This window comes from Ceratotherium simum, chromosome 7, assembly GCF_057802395.1.
Source record: "Ceratotherium simum simum isolate JZ-2026a chromosome 7, ASM5780239v1, whole genome shotgun sequence".
NCBI classification, from domain to species: Eukaryota; Metazoa; Chordata; class Mammalia; order Perissodactyla; family Rhinocerotidae; genus Ceratotherium; species Ceratotherium simum.
The window spans coordinates 80,023,085-80,045,641 of NC_141906.1; the positions used below are offsets into that span (position 1 = coordinate 80,023,085).

Consider the following 22,557-nt stretch of genomic DNA (forward strand, 5'->3'; position numbering starts at 1 on the left):
GCCCGGTGGATATTGGTCCAATAAATCTAGTCATGAAATCTCCCTCAAAGTACAATAGGTAAGCAATCCTGTGACTCGATAAAATTCATTGACCCATGGTTCTCAAGGAGGAGAAAGAAAGATATCAGAATCTCCTGGGACTGTTTTAAAAACACATGCCAGGACGCTCCAGCCACCCAACCCTACACCCCTTCTCAATTCATATGTGCCCTTGGTGGCCAAAGGAGCCGGGGAAGAATTCGGAGCTGAGCATTTGTGTTCTTGGAATAAGTGCCTTCCATAGCTTCTGAAATCTTCTCCCCCACAGCACCCCACCATTGAGAGCCAGTGCTTTATTTGAATACCTAATGGAGAAGAAATGTGCCTTCATTGTCCTGCATCAGCATCCTCTCTGCTACCGCAGTATTGGCCTTTTCTCATCGCTCTGCCAGAAGGCACCCCAACCCCTGGTCCTCTTCCTGGCTGCTTAGAAGTTCCCACTTTGGCCTCTCTGCCCTCCTTGGGCATGTCTTTTGTCTTTATGTTTATCAAAGCTGCTCTTAGATGCTCCCTGGAGAAATCAAAGACCTGATAGGTACCGACTTGCTCTGCAGTTCTCGTGATGGTGACAATGAATACATAAGCCCTGCTGCATTTTAATAAGGGAAAATGGCTTTAAGTAAATCTCAGAGGCGGAAGGGGAAAAGGTGCAAGGCTGTGGGAAAGGTATTTGGGGTCAACTTGACCTCCGGAGCACCCTTCCAGACTCAGCCAGACAACTGCTCTGCCCACCACTGCCAGAGAGGGGCCTCCCTTGACCATGCGTGCTCAGTGGGGTGGAGCTCCACCACAGTTACACCAATTTCTCTGTGGAATTTCATACTTACTAAGCGGGCCACTCGGGTTTCGAATTTCCAATTCATCTCCAGACTCTTGACTATTACTATTTTAGGCCTCCCATCTCTACCAAGTTTCACTTTGACTTAGACATTTCATCCCATTTCAGATAGCAAAGCTAAGACTCAAAGTGAAATCGGCCTCGGTTGATGTAACTCCATTGCCATTACCATGTGGTCTTGGTTTGTAATAGAAACCAGAAGTGACCCCTTTGGCTGTTTTGAGGAATGGGGTCCCAAAGTACTTTGGAAAGAAAAGACTAGGTCCACAAGTGCTCCAGATGGCCCACTAGCGGCCATCTCCGTGCAGAATATTCCAAATGCATTTGTTCTGCAAAATACACTGATTTAGAAATTCTACAGGGCAGTTGTTTGGGGGGCAGCAGTTGCTGGAAAGTATTTAAAAGAAGCTTGTTTAGTCTCATGCTCATAAACCAAATTTTTTCTACACATCTATCTATCCCTCTTTCTATCTGGAGAAAGACAGAGAAACTTCTCTCCTGCCAGATGGAAGTGTAAAGGTTTGGGGCATTTTCTAGTGAAAAGCCAAGGCACAGATAAGCATCATTTGTTATTTTAATATAAAACCCTTTCCCAAGTTTTTAAAAATTAATTAATTATTTTTTTTTGCTAAGGAAGATTCGCCCTGAGCTAACATCTGCTGCCAATCTTCCTCTTTTTTTTGTATGTGAGCCGCCACCACAGCATGGCCACTGACAGATGAGTGGTGTAGGTCCATGCCCAGGAACCAAACCTGGGCCACTGAAGCTGAACGTGCTGAACTTAACCACTAGGCCATGGGGGCTGGCCCCCCAAGTTCTTTTTATAGATGTAACAACTTACTCTCTTCAGAGAAGCCCTTACCTAAGATAATACAGAACTTACTTCTCATGAAATATCCTTTTGGGAGAAGATCAAGTCTTTGAGGAAGAAATCCTGTGGCTAGAAACACTAGCCAGGACCCGTGTGGGGTTTTCCTCTCTAGTCTCAGGGATAAGTAAGCTCCCACATGTGAGGATCAAGAAAAAGTTTAACATGCCTCTTTGATGAAGTTCAAATTCTTGTGTCAAGGCTACTCTAAAGCGAAAGTGGTCAAGTAAGTGGGATTATTGCTTTATCAAAATCCAACACACCCTTCAAAGCCTAATTCTCTTTAGTCCTACTCTCTTTAAGGTGAGACTACAATCTCTTCTCAGAGCCCCACCAAGCTCACAAGCTATCTGTGGACATAATTACAGATTACCTTGCTGTCTTGAATTGTGAGTTTTGTTCTACATCCTTTTTTCCAGCCCTGTAGATGTTCAGTAAATACCATTGACATTTGATGGATTCACCAGGGAAGGAAAATCTAGTGTTTTTCAATTTAATTAAATATTTGCTCAATCCTTTTGCTCCACTAATGAAAGAACTAGAATAAATTAGCTTTGGTTGACACAAGAAAGATTAACTTCTTATCTCTAATGAATTAAACTCTGGAAAAGAATAGCAGCTATAATTCTATAGGACACTTTGGAGTACAGAAAGCATTTTCACATGCACGATCTCATTTATTCTCAACAGAACCCTGTGAGGATTAAATGGGCCATTTGCTTTTCCACACTCTTAAATTTTAAAATAAATCATTTTTTCCCCAAATATCTACCTTTTGCAGATAGGTTAACTGAGCTTCGGAGAGATTAAGTCACTTGGCTAAGTTCACACAGCTCGTAACTGGCAGTGATGGGAGGCAAACCAAGGAGTTCTGAACCCCAATCCAGAGTTCTTTTCATTGCAATGAGCTATTTCCCTGTTTGGAATGGATTTAAGAGAAATTATGGAATTCCTTCCCATGAAAATCTTTAAGAGCTCTTAATAACACCACAAACAAACTTATGTTTGATAAGATTTAGGTACCACTCTTCTAAAAAGAGGAAAATTGTTCTCGGTATAATTTTGAAAAATCTTTGAGCTTAAAACGTCTTTGGACTGCCTGTAAAATAATTATCAGTCCTGTCCAATATCCTAGAGGAGTTTAGAGAAAGGCAGTTTTTATGCTATGAGTCATACTTTCAATTTCTATTAAAATTCTTATATAGCCACATATGCTTTCTCTCAGGCTTTGGGCCTCCAGGCCTGTGCTAATTTGCATGTCTGGTTTAGATAATGTCTGAGGTCCCTTCCAGTCTGAAAAGAAGCCTCTGATTCTGTTATATAAGTGAGACCACATTCCATCTACCAAGAACTGATGGTTCTTTTTCTTTAACTACTGTGCTTTTGATGTGTGGACGCAGGACTCAGGGATGGAAGAATTTCATGCTTACCTACCAGCCCACAAAGATGGAGTGTTCCTTCAGGATGAACTCACCTGTCCACTTTCCCCACACTGACCCCAGAGAATTGCCCTTTCCTGCAAAACACTTCTGATGCAGGTCAAAAGGCAAATCACAGGAAGTGTTGGGAGTTTAAGTTTCTTGATTTGAATGGCCATCCTAAATCAGTGTGAGTCTAAGACCAGAGATTTGGCAATTACCCTGATTATAAATATGCAGAAATTGATGAACTCTTTACTAGACGAGGCTCATCTCACCTTTTACTATTCCGCACCCAAACATCAAAAAGATACTGTTGGTGCTGGCCTGGTCGGGTAGTGGTTAAGTTCACGTGCTCTGCTTCAGCGGCCCAGGGTTCACAGGTTCAGATCCCAGGTACAGACCTACACACCGTTCATCAAGCCATGCTGTGGTGGCATCCCATATACAAAATAGAGGAAGATGGGCACAGATGTTAGTTCAGGGCCGATCTTCCTCAGCAAAAAAAGAAAGAAAAAAGATACTGTCAAGTTTTTAAACTAATTTTGTTGTCTCCCAACATAATGTAATTCTCACTAGATAAAGAAATAATAATAAGGAATTGACTTTCTAGAAGGGCTTTGAGATCAATGCAGGGTGATCCAGTCACTTTTCATAAGAAAACTGTGGAGCTATGGAGAGCTCTATTTTCATAACATTAGATGGGTCAAGTCTTTGCTCAAATTATATATTATCAGTGAGGCTCTCCCCATCCTGGCACTGCCTATTCCCCTCCCCTGTTCTCTTTTTCTCCACAACACTCACACCTTCTAATATACAGTGTAGTTTACTATTTGTTTTGAGTGTAAGATCCACAGAGCAAGGATATTTGTCTTGCCGTCATTGTATTCTCAGCACATAGAACAGTGTCTGGTACAATAGTAGAAATTCAATAAAATTTTGTTGAATGAATGAATGTGTTGTGGGATATGAAATATCAATTAAGTCCAATAAGCTAGTGCTGGGAGAGAAGAGCCTTGGGGCAGGAAGGAAACAAAGGTGATTAAGACACAGTCCCTTTCTTCCAAAAGATAACCAAGCAGGAGGGAGAAGTTCACAAGGAATTACACTAGAAAGCTGAACAAGACAAGGGCCATAAACATGAGACCCTCACCAGTGAGCCGTGACCTGCAGAACTCTGGAAGAAAAAATGCAAAAGCAGAATTGTTGGGCAGACACCAGATTGTATCTGCTATTGCCAAAGAGAGTGAGAGCAACCTTACTGTGAAAACTGGCGATGCAAGAGGGTCGGATCCAGGCTCTCAGCAGAGCGAAGGGGGTTGAACGCAGACCGCCTCTCATTTATCCTCAAGCCCTGTTACCTAAGTGAACTGTTATGTTTTCTTTTTCCTACCTGGAATCCTCTTAAACCTGAGGCAGATTTGACTGAAGAAGTATGCAATTTAGGTACATCTACATGGCCCGATGTGGAGGGGAGTTTTGGCAAACACCCAATTAATCTAGTCAGTATGAATTGCTTTTCCACATAAGGCTGGCCTAAAAATCCCACTTTGAGGCTTTATCAAAATAAAGAGGTCATTTAGACTTCTGTGTCATTTAGACACAGAGCCCGTGGGAGAAACAGAATGAAAGAAGGGTCCAGGGCCAGCAGGGAGCCTCGCGTGACTGTGGCAGGGCTATGCCTGGCAAATGAGCCGTTTGCCTCTCCCAACTTTTCATATTTAAAAACCATCCATTTTGTCAAGCATTTTTCTCATATGTCTTTTTTCCCTTTGCACATATAATATCTTAAACAGTACCTCCATTATACTCCACACAGCGGGGCCGGTTCTGAGGCTGAGGGGCTGTTTGGATTCCAGGACTAGATCCTTGAGCAAAGGAAATCTGATCCAGGATGTTTTTTTTTCTGTGAGTTCCAAGTTTGAGAAAAGCCTTCCCTAGATATTTCCCTCCTCCTGAGGTCTCAATGGGAGCCAAGATCCTGTGTTGCTCTTTGGAACTTAAGATGCCACTGAGGCGAAGGCGAAGGCTGCCCCTATAGAAAGGGTTGAAATGAGGTGAAGACACAGCTCTCTTCAGGGCCAGCTGGGCAGGGAGTTGGGGAGCTGACAGTTGGAGGAGCAAGAAGGATGCTGGGTAATACCTAAGCCTAATATGGCAGCAGGCAGCCCATAGCCAACACCCCTCACTATCTTCTAGGGCAGTGTTTCTCAAACTGGGGTCCAGTATAATCCTTCTCTTCTTTTAAAAGAGAGTCACACTTTATTCCAGTTTGGGAATCACTGATCCAAGAGCACAGGAATGGAACTGTGCTTCCTCCTTTATCAAAATAAAGAGGTCATTTAGACTTCTCTTCCTTGTCAAGGCCTTCCTTGATGAGCTTTTAACCTCAATTCACCAAAATGAACATTTTAGAGGTGTAAGCAAGATTGTCTAGACTACATGCATATTGTGTATATTTTTAAATTGCCCTTTATTGAATGCTTATCTAATCCTCCTAGCAACCCTATAAAGCATTGATTATTAATGCTTTTTAGAGAAACAGAACCTGAAGTTCAAAAAGGTAGACCAAGATCTGCTCAGCAAAGTAAATGGCAGAGCTGGAGTCTGAGCCCAGAGCTGACTGACTCTAAACACCATGTCATGACCATTGCAGTAACCCCCAGGCCTCCCAGAGAGAAAGGACACTTTCACAAGGGCATCCTACACCCTCTCATAGCTTAGGCACTTGTTGCCTTTGCACTATTTTTGAAGTGGGAGGCCAGGCCAGTAAGTCAGACACCTAGTGTGGTCGTTGGCAGGAGTTATTGTGGAGACAGTGACAGACAAGAAGTCGGTCCTGAGTTGTGGGTGGGGAAGGTTCAGGGAGCAGAGCAGGCTTTCATGGGTAGGGTGCAGTGTCAAAGGCAGCATGAAAGAGAGCCCAGAGAAAAGCAGCCTAAGTTGGGTTGGTGGCCTCTAGGACCTGCTCCTCCTCAAAGACTGGGCCTGTTAGAACCCAGGACCTCAGAGGGAGAAGGGGTTTTAGAGGATCATTTAGCCCAACAAAAAGGGTGTTGCTCCCATATACAGTTCTTCGCTGCAACAGTCTGGGTGATGTACTTTCCTCCTAGTGGGCTTGGTTCTTTGTCGGGAATTTCAGGGCTCTGTGTCTCAGGGTCCCCCCCTTATTAGAGCTTTTCTCCTTTGACATCCTCCCTCTTTCAAGAACGGAGATCTGGATCTGACTGAGAGAAGCCTCTGCTCTGAGCACGAGCAGCCTTGCCCATTCTTCAGCTGAAAGGTCTGCATTCAGAAGCCGGGCTTTCCAAGGATAAACAGGGTGAGGTGCTGCCAACCTTTTCAACAGCAACCAGAAATTTGATGAGAAGTTTCAGGGAAAATTTATCTTTTTCCATCAAGTAATTGAAAGCATGGCTTTATGTCGTAAGGGATGAAGAGAGAGGCTCTTGTGTGCTGGTGTCGCTGCATCTTTGGCCTCTGGGTGAGGCCATGACAAAGTGGAGAGCTGCATGTTGCCTGGGACATTAGGCCTTCAGACAGCGAGCTGTAGGCATCAGAGCAGAAAGAAACGTCTTTCCTGAGACATTTGGCCAGATTTCTAGGACCCGTTTAAAAGCTTCACACAGGAACTGAGCTAACACTGCGATGTCTATGAGAGGTCATGTCCAGAAAAAGCTTTCCCCTTCCAACAGGGACTTTTCAGAAAAAAATCTCCATGCTCATATTTCTCTACCCCGGGAGGTTCTCCTGGAATCTAAGAGGCCATTTAGTATCAAATTCAGCCACACCGAGCATCATATAATGGAGATACTGTTCAGGCCATTATATACGTGAGACTGAGTTATCCACAATGCCTGGCAGTGCCCAGATTCTCCAGAACAAGGCTCTGGTCTCTCTTTGCTTAGGCAAAAGTTGATCTCAGGACTGCCTAAAACCATAAATTCTAGGCGAAGCCCTTTTGGTGACTCCTCTGAAAAGGAATCACAGTAAGATTTGTCATCTTGCTACTTTATGAAGCCAGGGGGTACCAGCCTTCACTGCAGTGAAAAGTGAGTTTGGCAGAACCAGGGTGTGATTGTCTGCTGATAAAGCCATCTGCCACCACACAGAGTTCACCACACAGATCAGATGGTCAACTGATCTGCTGGTCCCTAACGGTCACAATTTTGCACACTGTGTCTTTTCTGAAGTCAGTTCTCAGAAAGCAGACAGCATGCACCCATGTTTGAGGTAGGGGTTTCAGTGCACACTCAGGCTGCTGTGTGGACCAGGCACACCCCACCAGAGAACTCCACGAGCTGACCGGCAGCGGGGCTCAGGGAGCTCTGACACAGACAGGCGTCAGGCCCAGGGAGGGATGGTGTTTGTGCAGAAATGTGAGTCGCTGGGTTAACTCCCTGGTCCAGGCTTTTCCATTTTGGTTATAGACATATTTCTGTTTGTGTGTCTGGGACTAGAGCTGACCACACTGCTAAGTTTTTACTTGCATGACTTTTAGTAGGAAAAAAACAAACATTCATTTCAACAATAACATTGTTAAAAATATATAAAATAAAATGGAGGCCACTTAAATGAGTGGCATCCAGTCCTCGACTTCCCTGTGGGGACAAGGTTTTAGCCTATGCCTTGTAATAGGTGGATTGTGGTCCATTAGGCTCAAACGGCATGCAGGGTTACTACAGTCTTGACTCCTCATCGCCCAGACTGAAATCGCCTGGAGACTTTATTTAGTGGGGAGAAGTCAGGGTAGCGGTGTTGAATTCTCTTCAGCTAGTGAGATAGTGAACAATAAGAGGAAGTGTGTATATCTAGCAAGAAGGAGAAAATATTGGCTGAGTTCATTCATTCATTCAACAGATGTTTATTGTGTGCTTGCTCTGTGTTGGGCACCATTCTAGGTGTGTATTACATCAGAGAACAGGAGAAAGATCCCTACCCTTGGGGATCTGACATTCAGGTGGGAGATGCAGACAGTAAACAACAAACATGAATTAATTATTGATTAAATTAGGTGATAAGTTGAAAAAACAAGAAGTAGAGCTGAGTAAGGGGGATGGAGGGGTGGGGAGGGGGAAGTTAATGAGTGTTTGGTAGAGCTGGCAAACATGTTTCTGGGTCTAAACATTTTTTTTTTTTTATTGATGTTTTAATGGTTTCTAACATTGTGAAATTTTGGGTTGTACATTTTTGTTTGTCCATCACCACATATATGACTCCCTTCACCCCTTGTGCCCACCCCCCACCCCCACTGCCCTGGTAACCACAGTCCAGTTTTCTCTGTCCATGTGTTGGTTTATATTCCACATATGAGTGAGATCATACAGTGTGGGTCTAAACATTTTTTAGATATGTAATAATGATGCAATTAATAATATTAATTGCTCACATCTCCCGAGGCTGACTCCGTGCTAGGCCCTGGGCCAGGTGTTCACTTGGATATCTCACTTAATCTGCAAGGCTGCCCTGTTCTTCAAACCTCTAAGACAGAATGCTAGACCTTAGTTCTTGGCTTGGCCTTCTCCGTCTTTATGCTTTATCTTTGCAGTAGGATTTACTCCAGAAACACTGGTTTTCCCTTAAATCTTGCATTCAGTAGATGTTCCCGCAAACTCCAGTGCCCACAAAGTGCATTTGTTAAACTCCTCAGTAAATGGACTCAGGGTGTCCTTTGTGGATTCAGGTGCCAGTGGCAGGTTTTTTCATGCAAATAGATGGGAATGAAAAGGCAAATGGAGGGAGACTTGGGGTCTTTGTTGCTCTGGTCCCAAACGCTGCTCTGGGAGTGCTGGCTAAAGACACCAGCTCGCAGCATGGCCCAGTGCTGTTTATTGCTCTGTTAACTTCACAGTGAGGAGGCAGTTCAGGCTGACTCCTGGTGGCCTCTCTGTTTCTGTCACCTCCTTTTTTACCTACTAGAGGACTTTAGGGTTGGATGGGACCTCGAAAGTCCCCTCAGCAAGGCTTTCCCGTGAGGTGGGCCTGTGGGAGAATCGTGTCCTAGAGCTCTGCAGCCCTCCTCAGGCCCTGAGGCATCGCGAAAGAAGGGGCTGCCAAGCACTTCTCTGATTAGGCATCAACTTCAAACCACGACTGGGCACTTAGAGTTACAGAAAACTCCAGCCATCACCAGCCCTCTCTTGGTTGGAGGGAGTTCATCCATGCACTCTGTAACTTTTGCAGGCCTGCTCTGTCCTCAGAGCTAGAATAAAAGAATAGGAGGAAAAGCTGATAAGAAGTCTGTGGTAACTATAGCCATAGCCATAATTTGGGATAAAAAAAATGGTTCTTTGGAATGGATATAACATAGCTTTCAGATAAGATGGAAGCCTTCAGTAGACTAATGATTGAGTAGAAAAATTGACTAGAAAACTTTGAGACAGAGATTTTATCAGTGCAGTAAGTCAGAAGTTAAGTCAGAACTTCAGATGACACACACCAATTCCTGGAACTTAGTGATTTGTTTTTTCTTTTTGCATGAATTTGTCACTTTCTATTCCACTTTCTGTTCTCTTCCTACTAGATTCACCTCCCTCCCCAGGCGCTCTGATCCATCCTACGCATCAGCACCAGCTTCATTCTCCACCACACCCTGTTTTCATGGTATTACTGCATGCCCAGAACCTCTCTTGGTTTCCACTGCCTGTAACCCAAGGTCATTAAGCTTGCTTAGCTGGCATCGACATGGCCTTGAACGTGGCTTAGGCCTTCTCTTCTAACCCTCTCCCCTTGCCCATCCAGAGGGCATTTCAGTCTTGTAGTTCCACCCATGGCTGTCCACCAGACATCACGTTCACATCTCACCACCCACCTCTACCTTGTGCCTGCCTGCGTTGCTCACTCTCTGCTCCAAAGAGGTCTCACTCAAGTCACACGGCCCCAGTTACGCTCACCTCTCCCTCCTCACCCTCCCGGAGCCTTAGTATCTCCACCACTCCTTTGACACATGACCCGTATTTCATCACAAGCTTAGTTATCTTCTCATATTTAAATGCAAGGATAGGGAACTTGTTTCATGTTACTTCACTTCCACTGTATGGCCAAGCACACAATACATTGCAGAAGTCACTTCCAAATAAATTGTTGGAGGCCTAACTAGCATCCTCCCACAAAGAAACCTCTTTGAAGACTCTCTCCTTTCCTCTTGCTTATACCAGCATCACACACACCCTGCAGACCCCTGCAAAACAGCCCAGGAAATGCCCATGAGAGCCTTCAACCTCGTTGCAAGCTTGTAAACAAGTTGGTTTTTTGTTGGTTGGTTTGTTTTTGTTTTATTTTGTTTTTAAGCAAGCAGGAGAATCTATTTGCAGAAGGAACTGTGAAAAAAAAAGTCAAATAAAAATAAAAATAGCCGACTTAAATGAGTTGAGCTTTGTGTCTCTTTTGTCCCCTTCCTTGCTCTGCCTCCCCATCCTCCCCCTTTCTGTTTTGCTTTTCATGCAAATTGCTAAAGACTGTAATTTAAAAACTACACTGGCTTTTCCAGAGCCAGCAGGAATGTGCATCCGCACGTGGATTTTTCCACAAGAAAATTGTCCCTGTCTTTTGGTTCTTCTTAGCCAGAAACAAGGAGAACAGGCAATGGGATGAGCCCATCCATCTTTGCAGTTCTTACTCTCATTTCTTTGAGAGGCTCAGAAGGGGTGGAGGGGATGGTTCGTGTTTCACCCTGCCAGGCTGTCGTTTGATGAGGTTTGTGCTCCATTTGTTTGGATGGTTTTTATGGTTTCTTTGTTGTTCATGGGAAGACTTTGAAAGTCATAATTCTGTGTCCTTAAGCTCTTCTGCTATTCCTGCAAAATGTCTCAATGGGACTCACACCACAAGAGAGGAAAAGAGGAAGTTTTCAAGCCGTTAGTTAAGCAATTTCTGAACACAGTTATGGAGGCACATGGATTCTTTCAAGAAAGAGATTGGGATTGCAAATGTTCAGGTTCAATGCAGTATTCACAAAGGCAATCTGGAAGCAAGCCTCTAGTCACTTCCAGGTGGGAAGCATCTCTCCATCCCCTCATTTCTTGTCCCAGCCCCTTTTCCGGCCACACCTCTGGCCTTTGTCCTTTCTCTGTGGTCATCAGGCCCAGCCCTCTCCACTCTCAATAGAAAAGCGTTGGCAGAGACCCTGGAATGTGCTCACACCTCTGAGCTGTCCCCCACAACATCAGGGTGCTGAAGTGAGGGGCTGGAGTTGGCCTCCCTGAACATCTTGGGCCTGGACTTGGAGACATTCTTCCCATGGAGTCTTTAATCTGGACACTGCCCATCTCTTCAGAGCTGCTTAAAGGACTTTGCTACACAGCTATAGACATTTTTTTCTTTCTAAACTTATATTAGTTTATATTTATAGAAAGCTTTCTAAGATGCCTCACATATGTTATCACATTTGATCATTACCTGCCTTAGTCCATTTGGGCTGCTATAACAAAGTACCGTAGACTGGATGGCTTATAAACAACAGAAACTCATTTCTCGCAGTTGTGGAGACTGGAAGTCTGAGATCAGGGTCCTAACGTGGTTGGTTCTGGTGGGGGCTCTCTTCTGGACTGCAGATGGCTGACTTTTTTTGTACCCTCACATAGCAGGAAGAGGGCAAGCTGGCTCTACGGCCTCTTCTTAGAAGGGCACTAATCCCATTCTTGAGGGCTCCACCCTCATGACTCAGTTACCCCCAAGGCTCCACCTCCTAATACCATCACAGTGGGGATGAGATATCCACATATGAGTTTAGGAGCACACAAACATTCAGTTCATAACATTAGCACAACCCCATAAGGTAGATAAATCATGTAAATTTTTATTTGTATATTAAAGAAAATTGCGGCTCAGGGTTGTCTTATGATTCATCCACATAGTGGCAACAAATAGTGGCAGGGATAGAACTTGAACCAATCCTCTGACTTCAAAATCAAGGTTCTTCCTGTTACTTTGGCTCCCAATCAGAATGTTAATGTTCCTTCCACTCACCCACCCTTAGCCCAGGGGAAGAGGCACTTCTGGAATTTAGCCATGCTTAAAAAGTTACTGCTGAATTAATTTTAACTTCTCCTGATCACTAAAAGAATTAATCATCATACAACCTTTCTGAAAAGCAGGAGATGCTCATGTACCTCTGTTTGTTGTTTTCCATTAGACCCTTCTTATGACTCAGTCAGGAGAGGAGGATGGGGCAATAACATGAATTCTGGCCTCAACAAAAGTAAGTAAATGTCACTGTGCTCTTTGGGAGGAAAACATGTTTCTGAGGATGGGGTGGAGAACAGGGTCCTGCAATAAAGGGGAATGGGAGCCAGCATTTTTCTCCTGCTTTTTGAGTGGACATCAAATTGAATTGCTCATTTATGCCCTGTTAGTAATACCCACTCCTTGAAAGATGGTATAGGATTTTCATTTAGACCTTTGAGTTTTGTTTCATTGCATTTGGTTTTAGAATTTTTGAAGTTAGAAGGTTTCTCAGGATAAGACTGTATGTGAATGAAAGGCTACTGGTTTGGATTCTGTCATTTAAGCCATGATGATGACCCTCTATAACTCTGCTCCTCTAATTGTCAAAGCTTAGTCATACCAGCATCCCTATCCCTGTTTCATGACAGGCTGAGATGGAGGATAACCTGATGAGGACATTGTAGGGGTCTGAGACATCAATTTCTATTGAAGTCTGACCCAAAATCTCCCATTGAGGGAGCAGGTAAAGAGAATGACTCATAAACTCCTGAACCAGAGAGTGTCAATCTTGCTGTCTCTAGGAAGTAAAATATCAAGCACATGAATGGACAGTGAAGGAAATTCTTTCAAGAAAGTGGTTGGGATTACAAATTAATGCCCAAGCAATAACTAAGATCTCTTTCAATAATATATATTAGTTATTTGTTTACTCTGTACCCAACACTTGGCACTATGGGGTTCACATAGGTGAATCAGACACAGACTAGTCTCTCAAGCAGGGGAGAGGAGTCAGGCACACACATAACTCTTTTCATCTAGATGGTCTCAATGAAGGCCTGTGGACCTGGAGCCATATGAGGTGGCTCTAGAAGGAGAGGCAGGATTTGGACCTGGGGAGACGGGGAGGACAGACCCTCCTGGGAGAGGAGGGGCCGGGGAGAGACATCAAGGTTGACATGTCTGATAGTCAGTGAGCACTCCGGATTCCTGGAGTTTAGGATGCATGAAGGGAAAGAAGTCTGGGAAGATAAGGAAGGGGGCGTGAAGGACGCTGTGAAGATAGACGTTAAGTCTTTAGTCAACAATGAGTCCCTAAGGTTTTTGCATGGTGGAGTGAAATGGTTTAGGCAGATTAAACTGGCTAAATAGCATATGATGGGTCAGTGGGAAGAGAGAGGAGTGGTGAGGATACCAGTCAGACTAAGCTATAGACTGTGCAAGAAGCGATGCAGATCTACATTGGAGAAGCCTGACAGGAGTGGAAAGGACGCAGGTGAGAGATACCACGGAGGGGAGCTCACAGAATATGGAAGCATGGGAAGCAGGTCATCTTTGCTCAAATGTTACCTTCTCATTAAGGACCTTTCCAAATTTTCTATTTAAAAATGAATCCACAGCCCCAATACCATTAGACACGCTCTACTGTATGTTTATCATTGTTTCCCTGGGGACCAGGAACTGCTGGTTCATTGCTGAATCTCCAGCATGGAGAACAGTGCCAGCACATAGTAGACTCTAGATAAATATTTATAAAATAAAATGAATCCATGAGTGAGGAGAGCAAGTGAATACATGAATGAGAACACACATCTGTCCTCCTTCTGGAGGGCATTTGACGAGGCGTTTCTCCTCCCTCATGGAGAGCAGCCCCACTCACCGTCTGTCTTTTCCGCTTGCCACAGGTCCGCCCCTTGCAGGAGCACAGACAATGAGTAAGAATACTGAGCAACGGCCCCAGCCAGGTACCTGTCCATCACATGCAGTCCCTCCTTTGCTTCTTCTGCAGCTGCTGAGTCCACATGGTCCACTGAAGAGGACTGAAACCACACACTGCATTTGTCCTCACTTGTCTCTTTCATAGATTTGACTCTTCGTAATAGATGTGTGAATTCAGTAATCAGGTAGAGACTGGTTAAATATCAGAGGTGAAAGGAACTTAAAAATTAAAGTTTCAGTGCCTCATTTTGTAAAATAGAGAAACTGAGGCCCAAGAGGTAAAGTTACTTGTCAAAAGCTGCAAGCTGGTTTATGAGAGAACTAGAGCTATTACTCCAGACTTCCAAGTTGCTATCTGAGCCTTTTATGCTTCACCAAACCTTACTTCCAAAAATGCCCTCATCCTCATCCAGTGATGGATCACCTCAACAATTTAGGCGGGGGAACTTTTCAAATGGAATTGGAGACTCTTAGTATTGGAATGGAAGTTAGAGACGTCTAGGTCTATAACATCCTTCTAGAACATCTCAGTCTTATAATTACCTCACCTCTACCTGAATACTTACAGCAACAAGGAGTTCACTACCTAGCTAGTCTCAATTCCAGTATTTGAGCCAAAGTCCCCATTCCTATAACTTCCACTCAAGTTTCCTAGTTTGCCCTTTGGAGAAGTCTTCCTCCCATTTGATATGAAGATCCTTTATATGTCTGAAGACAGCTGTTGTGCCCACTACCAAGTCCAGCTCTGTCTTCTTTATGTGACACAGCTGAGATTAAGTCTGAACAAGCCATGTGCTTTGAGATGGACAAACACTGTTTTCCATCTCCACTGAAGACGGGGTAATAGAAAATTGACCTACATGTCATCAAAAAGGTTAAGAAAGAACTTAGTGACTGAAATGTAAGTCAGACAGTGAGGATTTGACATAGAGGATTTGAGGAATCCCCAAAAACAACAAAATTAGACATTACTTGCCAAAAATATGTTAGCTGTCATACTGTGTAGATGAAAAAGGGTAGATTAAGTAGCCTTAAGGACTCTTCAAGTTAATTCACAATTGTATGCAGAAATCCAAAAATCACGTTGATTTTTTAAAATTGCCATTATAATTGTAAAAACAGTAAAACTGTACCAAACATTTGACAACATGGCCAAGTTGTGATCCAGCTCTCTACTATGATTTCCTCACCTGAAAAAAGAAAGACAACCCTCACATAAACCAAGGTTGCAAAGATTTTTTTTAATGTTTAAATAATCACATAAGTTTCAAGTAAACTGAGATATTAAGAATAGTCATTTTATAGCTAAAATACAAATTCTGGTTAGCATTGACATTTCTAAGCTTAAAATCACAGAGTGTTGTACTAGAAGGGAACTGAGGAATCCAGTAGCTCAGCCCACTCATTTTCCAGATGAGAAAACTGATACCCAGAGATTGTCCAATGAGTTATTAGTTTATCACACCACTGGGGCTAGAACCAGGCTGCCTGATTTCCAGGTGTGTGTTTTATGCTACGTCATGAAACAGAGATGTGTAAAGTTGTTGGTAATAGGTAGAGCTATTAAAGACCAGTAATCATTAGACCTTCTTGAAGCCCATTTAAATAAGCTATTCCTCACCTTATTCATTATGACTGAATCTTAGCCAGCTCCTTTCCAAGTGGTTTCATTACACTGTTTGAGATAATAGCAGCATTATCTACAAATTTTAGGCACCAAATATAAAAAAATGATGCCGTTACTATTCCATGTTGTTTCTGTGATTACTGGGATCAAGACCATAACTATGATCATGATCATTGAGGGCTGCAAATAAAGCAGTAAAGTTTTCTGAAATCAGGCTTTGCTATGATATCGAAATAGAAGTATAAACTCTTGAGGTATTCTTATTGTTAATGCTGTTGTTTTTATATTTTTAATACCTGTGAAGCAAATTTTCTTTTTCCTTCCTTAGATCCATATCAAATCCTGGGCCCTACCAGCAGTCGCCTAGCCAACCCTGGTGAGTTTACTTTGGCCTGCAGAGTTTTCTTTCCAGAATGTTCTGTAGCTTTGGGAGGTCACAGAGACCTCTGTCCTAAGTTCCGACACCTCACTGGGGTGTAACATCTACCTCTTTCCTTGAACGTTCACCATCTGTTTCTCTAGTGTTCAAGGGAGAGGTCAGGGCTTGTTATTAGGTGGCAATAATGTCCATTAGCTGAAGATTCTTCTGGAAAACAAACATATTAGCATCACATATCTGCACGGAGGTTTAGATTAGTCATAAATGGCACAGGTACAAGTTTCAGTAGGGAAAGATGGGGGAAAAAAGGAAACAATTACACCAAGCTCTCAGTTATCTTCCTCATGGAAGGCACAAGTGAATAATATTCCAAAGGCATTTTATTCTTGACTCTAGAAAGTGTTGCAGAGTTATCTGGCCTTATGAAACAAGTATGTCCCTGAAAAGTTGCAGATAAATTTGACAATGAATTTTAAGGATTTATTCTTAAAAATAACTCTCAAGTGAGTGCTAAACCAAGACCACCAAGCGTGTGAGCTAATAGACCCTTTGCAATAGTGAGGTCTGTACCTCCCCATCCCAGGGAACTCATGCTGCCAGTGTCTTCAGGCCCATTCTTTAGTGCCTGGCCATTCCTGCTCAGAGGAGAAAGAAGCCACCCAGCTCCCTCTCTGATTTTTCTCCCTGCCCAACTTCTTCCCTATAGAAAAATTAGAGCTGAGAGCCAAGCAGTAGGGCTCTACTAAGGAGCATTCCAGTCCCATCACGCTAAAGCCTGTGCCACACCTTCTCCCTGTGGCACTGACAGCAGTCTCCTGCCTGGCCCCGACTCTCTTAATACCCGGTGCGGGGGGCGGGGTGGGTACTTCATCACTAAATAGAGATTAGACAGTGATTCAGGCCTTTACAGAAGAAGAGATTCAAAAATCTTGCCAAAAGGACTGGGGAGTGGCTTTCCCAAAATCACACAGCTAGTTCTGGGCCATCCAGTCCCTCATTACCAACAGTGCATTTTACCAGGCCTTGGGGCAAATTATCTGAAGATCTAACCTTGCTTATTATGCCAATCTCAGTGGTAAACAGAAAAACAAGTCAACAGTGAAAAGAAAGGGCTACCAAGTAGCTTCTGAATGTAAAAGGAAATGAAGGGTTTCTTATCAAGGGCGAGAGGATCCTTGCTTTTAGGGCATAGGGTCTGACTTCCCCAGGCTGAGATATTCTGTTTTCTCCTGTTTGCCTCACTGCCTGCAGGAAGCGGGCAGATCCAGCTGTGGCAGTTCCTCCTCGAGCTACTCTCCGACAGTGCCAACGCCAGCTGTATCACCTGGGAGGGGACCAACGGGGAGTTCAAAATGACGGACCCCGATGAGGTGGCCAGGCGCTGGGGGGAGCGGAAAAGCAAGCCCAACATGAATTACGACAAGCTGAGCCGGGCCCTGCGATACTACTATGATAAAAACATTATGACTAAAGTGCATGGCAAAAGGTATGCCTACAAATTTGACTTCCACGGCATTGCCCAGGCTCTGCAGCCACATCCAACTGAGTCGTCCATGTACAAGTACCCTTCCGATATCTCCTACATGCCTTCCTACCACGCCCATCAACAGAAGGTGAACTTTGTCCCTCCCCACCCGTCCTCCATGCCTGTCACTTCCTCCAGCTTCTTTGGAGCAGCGTCACAATACTGGACCTCCCCCACAGGTGGAATCTACCCCAACCCCAATGTCCCCCGCCATCCTAACACTCACGTGCCCTCACACTTAGGCAGCTACTACTAGGAGCTTAATCATCGGTGGCCTTCTAGCTGAAGCCCCATCCCTCACACTTCCTGGGATACTTTGGACTCTAAAGGACATACGTGGCCTTGAAGACAAAACAAAACTGGATGTTCTTTCTTGTTGGATAGAACCTTTGTATTTGTTCTTTAAAAATAATCTTTTTTTTTAAATGTTGGTAACTTTTGCTTCCTTTACCTTGAACAAAGATGCATAATTCTGTGGGCCAGTACACCAGTTTGGATTCTCAATCTCTTATCATCTTGTGAGTTGAATATTTAGATTACTGGAATGGTTGTATCATGGTTCTGGGAAAGAAACTGTAAATGTTCTTTATATTTTTATGACCAAAGCAGTTTCTTATCAACACACGGGTCTCATCATGGACCTTATAGGATTCAATATGATAAAGAATCATGGACTTAACCAGTTATGCTCTGGTTTGAGACTTAGTGAAAATAGAGGCAGGAAGCTTATAATCTTACTTTAGAAGGACCTACTTCAGTGGATGGCAACTGGAACATTGGTTGTAAGGCCAGTGAAGTTTTCACCCAACTGGAATTTAAAAGAAAGAACATGTATATGTATTTAAGAAGCCATGGGCATTGCAAAATCCCTCTCAGTGGGCAGTGTGCACTAGGCCGACCATTCTCTCTAGATATAATCAAGACATGAACTAAGAAATGTTAATGCAAATGCAGACATTCCTGAAAGACAGAGAATTAAATAACTAATGTTTTTTTTAAAAAATAATGACAGTGGGTCCCAGAACTTGGAAAAGTCTTAGGGATTTCTAAACACAAACAGATTCGCAAGCGCTGTGCGCTTGTCAGGCCATCAGTCCAGGGTCAACCAACCAAAAGGCAACTTACTGTATAAATTATGCAGAGTTATTTTCCTATATCTCACAGTATTAAAAATAAATAATTAAAAAATTAAAAAGAATAAATAAACGAGTTGACCTCGGTCACAAATACAATTTTACTATCAAATCAGTTGTTGTTATTTTTTTAAATGTAATTTGTACATCTTTGTCAATCTGTACATTTGGGCTGTTTGTACGTTTTTATAGCTGGTTTTTAAAAGCATAATGTGACTATTGCTGAAAAGAAAACAGGACGTTTAAGTCCCTGACTTACTAGAAAGAGAAGCCTGGTGCAGGTATCTAACAGGTGGGCACAAGCAGGTGGAGGCATCCATTTAAATCTTTAATGCTTTGGAAATGTTTGTAAATAACCGTACCGCAATAATCACAACTTTGAAAAGAACAACCAAACTTTCCCTTGTGGAGACGAGGGATTTTCCTGCCCTATATATGCAATATATTTTTTAGATATTAAAATATATATAATTTTGCAGGTAATCGTTGACTTTTTTTAAACTATATTAAGTGTTAAGCTGACAACTGTCAATGAAGACTATGTTGTAAAATAATTTGACTAAATAAATTGTGCCTTCTTCTCTCAGAACTGAGGATGCCGTTTTCTTATTTACCCCCTTTAGGTCAAAGAGTTTTACCAGGGGAAGTTTTCTATTGACCTCTTGCACCAGGAAGACTTTTCACATGTACATACTGCAGTACAGCAGAAAGTAAAAAATCAATGTGGTTTTTATTGTTGTTTGTATTAGTCAGGGTTCTTCAGAGAAGCAGAACCAATAGGATATATATGCATGGAGATTTATTATGAGGGCTTGGCTTACGTGATTATAGAGGCTGAGAAGTCCCATGATCTGCTGTCTGCAAGCTGAAGACCCAGGAAAGCTAGTGATGTAGTTTCAGTCTGAGCCTAAAGGCCTGAGCTAGGGTTGCTGATGGTGTAAATCCTAGTTCAAGGGCAGGAGAAGAGAAATGTCCCAGCTCAAGTAGGCAGGCAGGAAGCAAAGGGGTGAATTTCTCCTTCCTCTGCCTTTTGTTCTATTCAGACACTCAATGGATTGGATGATGCTCTCTGGCATTGGAGAAGGCAGTCTACTTCACTGAGTCCACAGATTCAAATGTTAATCTCATCCAGAAATACCCACACATGCATACTCAGAAATAATTTAATCTGGGCACCCCATGACCTAGTCAAGTTGATAGTTAAAATTAACTTTCACACTGTTGATGATGTTTGCAGAGATTTTTTTAATATTATTTAAATCTTTCTCCAGCCTAGAAAGGTTGTATAGGATAACAGCCAAGGCCATGGTTATCTGTGTCCAAGAACCAGAGCAAAGCAGACAGGTCCATCCAGGATGGACCTTGTCCATTAGACTGCATTCTGTTGCATCCACCAAGCACCTCAAACCCAAGTGGTCACTCTTCTGATGCTCCAACAGAGAATAAGATGGCCCAGCTTCTTCTGGTCCCATGCCAGGATTTTATGGCCCATGCAGATTTTTAAGGTCTTGTTGATTCTCAAGGAAGCAACTTGCTTCAAACTGCTTCACTGTAGCTTGTTTTCATTTCCTCTATTTTATAATAAAAATGAAGGAGGCCTGGAAAGTCCTTGATGTTGTGAGAAATTAGACTCACAGCATTGGTAATCCTATAATCTTCCCTGGGTAACACTGAGTACTTTCTAGACAACACATCTACCTAAATGAAATGAGATGTGTTCCAGAACATTGGTCTCCAGTTTTTTTTAACTTGCACCCTACCGTTAAAAAATGTGCTAAGCAAATATTCTCAATATATGCACATTGATTTATAAATCATTTACACAAACTGTTACATTATTATTATGTATATTATAAAACACAAAATTTTAAAGAGTGGTATAAAAATAAATTGAAACCGAAATTCTGTTTTCTTCTTCTTTTCTTTGTATTGTATATCTCCTACTGTCAACGCTCAACAGGAAAGTTAGTCTTTAGAGGAATAAGTATGAATATATACATCTGTATGGGTTTTCTAGTGACTTCTAAGAAAGGAGAAAATAAAAACTTGGTATTAGTGGCCCAAACATAGAAAGAGGAAGGATAAAGGCCAGGCACGGTTAAGAACAGTATAGCTGGATTCTTTTGTAAATCTCCATCTCAGACAAGCAATTTTTCCATCGATTTTGAAATCTGCAAAACATTCATGAGGGAAAATAGAGGCACATACTTCTGACTGCTGTAAGAAGAGTGGATGCTCAGACCATTGGGAGCTACCCTTTTAAGTGGTTTTTTTAATATGCCCTATTCAACCACTGATTTAGGTCTATCATCTCGACCAAGTCTTAGAACTTTGGCCAAATCTTGCCGCTTGAATTTGTGCCCAATGATTTATTCCACATTTAAGTCCACTCACTAACAGGACCAGGACACCACTTTCTCCTTATAAGCATTTGTATGGAGTGAGGACTGGCATTTAGTCCCCTGTAATGCCCAGATTTAGGGTTTACTAGCTTACTCAAGGGCATCCAGCTGACTAGTTGCAGAAGACAAAATGGGTCTTTGCCATCCTGGCCGCTAGTCCAGTATGTTCCCCACTCAACCATTCTCTACCTATGCCATGAAGTTGTTCAGTGTAGCAAACACTGCAAGTCAGGCAGAGAGGAACAAGGTAAGCCTGGGAGCAGTTCTAATGGAAATCGTCTTCCCCACAGTTTAGGATGCTGGTCAACAGCCCATTTGAGCAGGAGGTCTTGTTTTTTTTTTCAGTGTCAAAAAATATTGCTGACTCCCACGCAAAGGAAGCTATATTTTCAATATCTGCTGTTTTGCAACATTTTTGACAATGACCACTAGAAATTTAGTAACACTTAAAATGATTGTTATTTGATTTAACCAATAATATCTGCAGGCAGTTGAACAAGGAATGTGTACAATGTTTATTTAGTCCATGGGTAATGCATAAAATGTGGGCCCTCACATGGAATATGACTAGTTTAGACCAAATGAGATCAGGAGGTTCTGGAACACCAAGGTGGAAAGAAACATCTGTCTCTCCTAAGCCAGAATGCCGCCAGGCCAAGACAATGGTTGGTGAGGAAACAGAAAAGCAAGGCAAAGCAAGATGCAGTGCTTCCTGTAAGCGGTCTGTGGACTTGGTTTCACACCCTACTCCTCTTACATCTATTCATTAACAACTTTTATGTAAACATGTTACCTTAAAAACTACTGAAAAGGTACCACTTTGGGAAGCAACCCTTGAGCATGGCTCCCCTCCTGTCCAGCCCCACCCCCACCTCGCTGGGGATCTGCCTCCTGGAGGTTCCTCCACCATCAACAGCAGTGCTGGGCTTGTGTCCAGCACTCTCTCAGGAGGAGGCAGTAAAATCGTGCTTAGTATCAACGGGGGAGAGATGGGCGGTCATAAAGACATGGGCTGGGGGACCAGGGGACTGGGTTCTGGTGAATAAACAAACAGAGGCTTCAACTCTTATCCAGGAAGAGCTTTGTGTTTTGCAAGAAGCACACTGGACACTTCATCATACGGAAAGCTACTGAAATTGATACCGTACTCCTTCAGCCAGGAGTCCAGCTAAAGGATTAGGAAAGGTCAGCTGATTTCAAGACTACAAATCCCAGGCTCCCCTGGGAGACGGACACTTCTGAGAGGAAGTGGTTTAGCCAGTCAAACCTCTAGAGTTTCAGCCAATTGAGAAAGGATATGGAGGGAAGCTTTTAAAAGGAATGTCGGCTCACATGCCTGGGGTCTGTCTCTCTCTCTCTCACTCTTACTTGGCCTCCTGTCTAATTGTTTCAGTCTGTCTGAGCTGGTAAATTCCTAAGCACATAGTCAATTTACACTTAGCTTAAA

General features: G+C 43.0%; 1 protein-coding gene across 1 annotated transcript in view; it reads left to right on the forward strand.

Moving 5' to 3' along the window:
• FLI1 (Fli-1 proto-oncogene, ETS transcription factor) overlaps positions 1-19,652 on the forward strand; it is a 112,958-nt gene extending 93,306 nt beyond the window's left edge. The window contains exons 6-9 of the mRNA XM_004438458.3: positions 12,297-12,362; positions 14,011-14,070; positions 16,000-16,047; positions 17,302-19,652. Coding sequence (XP_004438515.1) covers positions 12,297-12,362; positions 14,011-14,070; positions 16,000-16,047; positions 17,302-17,831 — 704 coding nt within the window. The 3' untranslated portion in view covers positions 17,832-19,652. The remainder of the gene's footprint in view (positions 1-12,296; positions 12,363-14,010; positions 14,071-15,999; positions 16,048-17,301) is intronic.
• Positions 19,653-22,557: the final 2,905 nt, after the last annotated feature.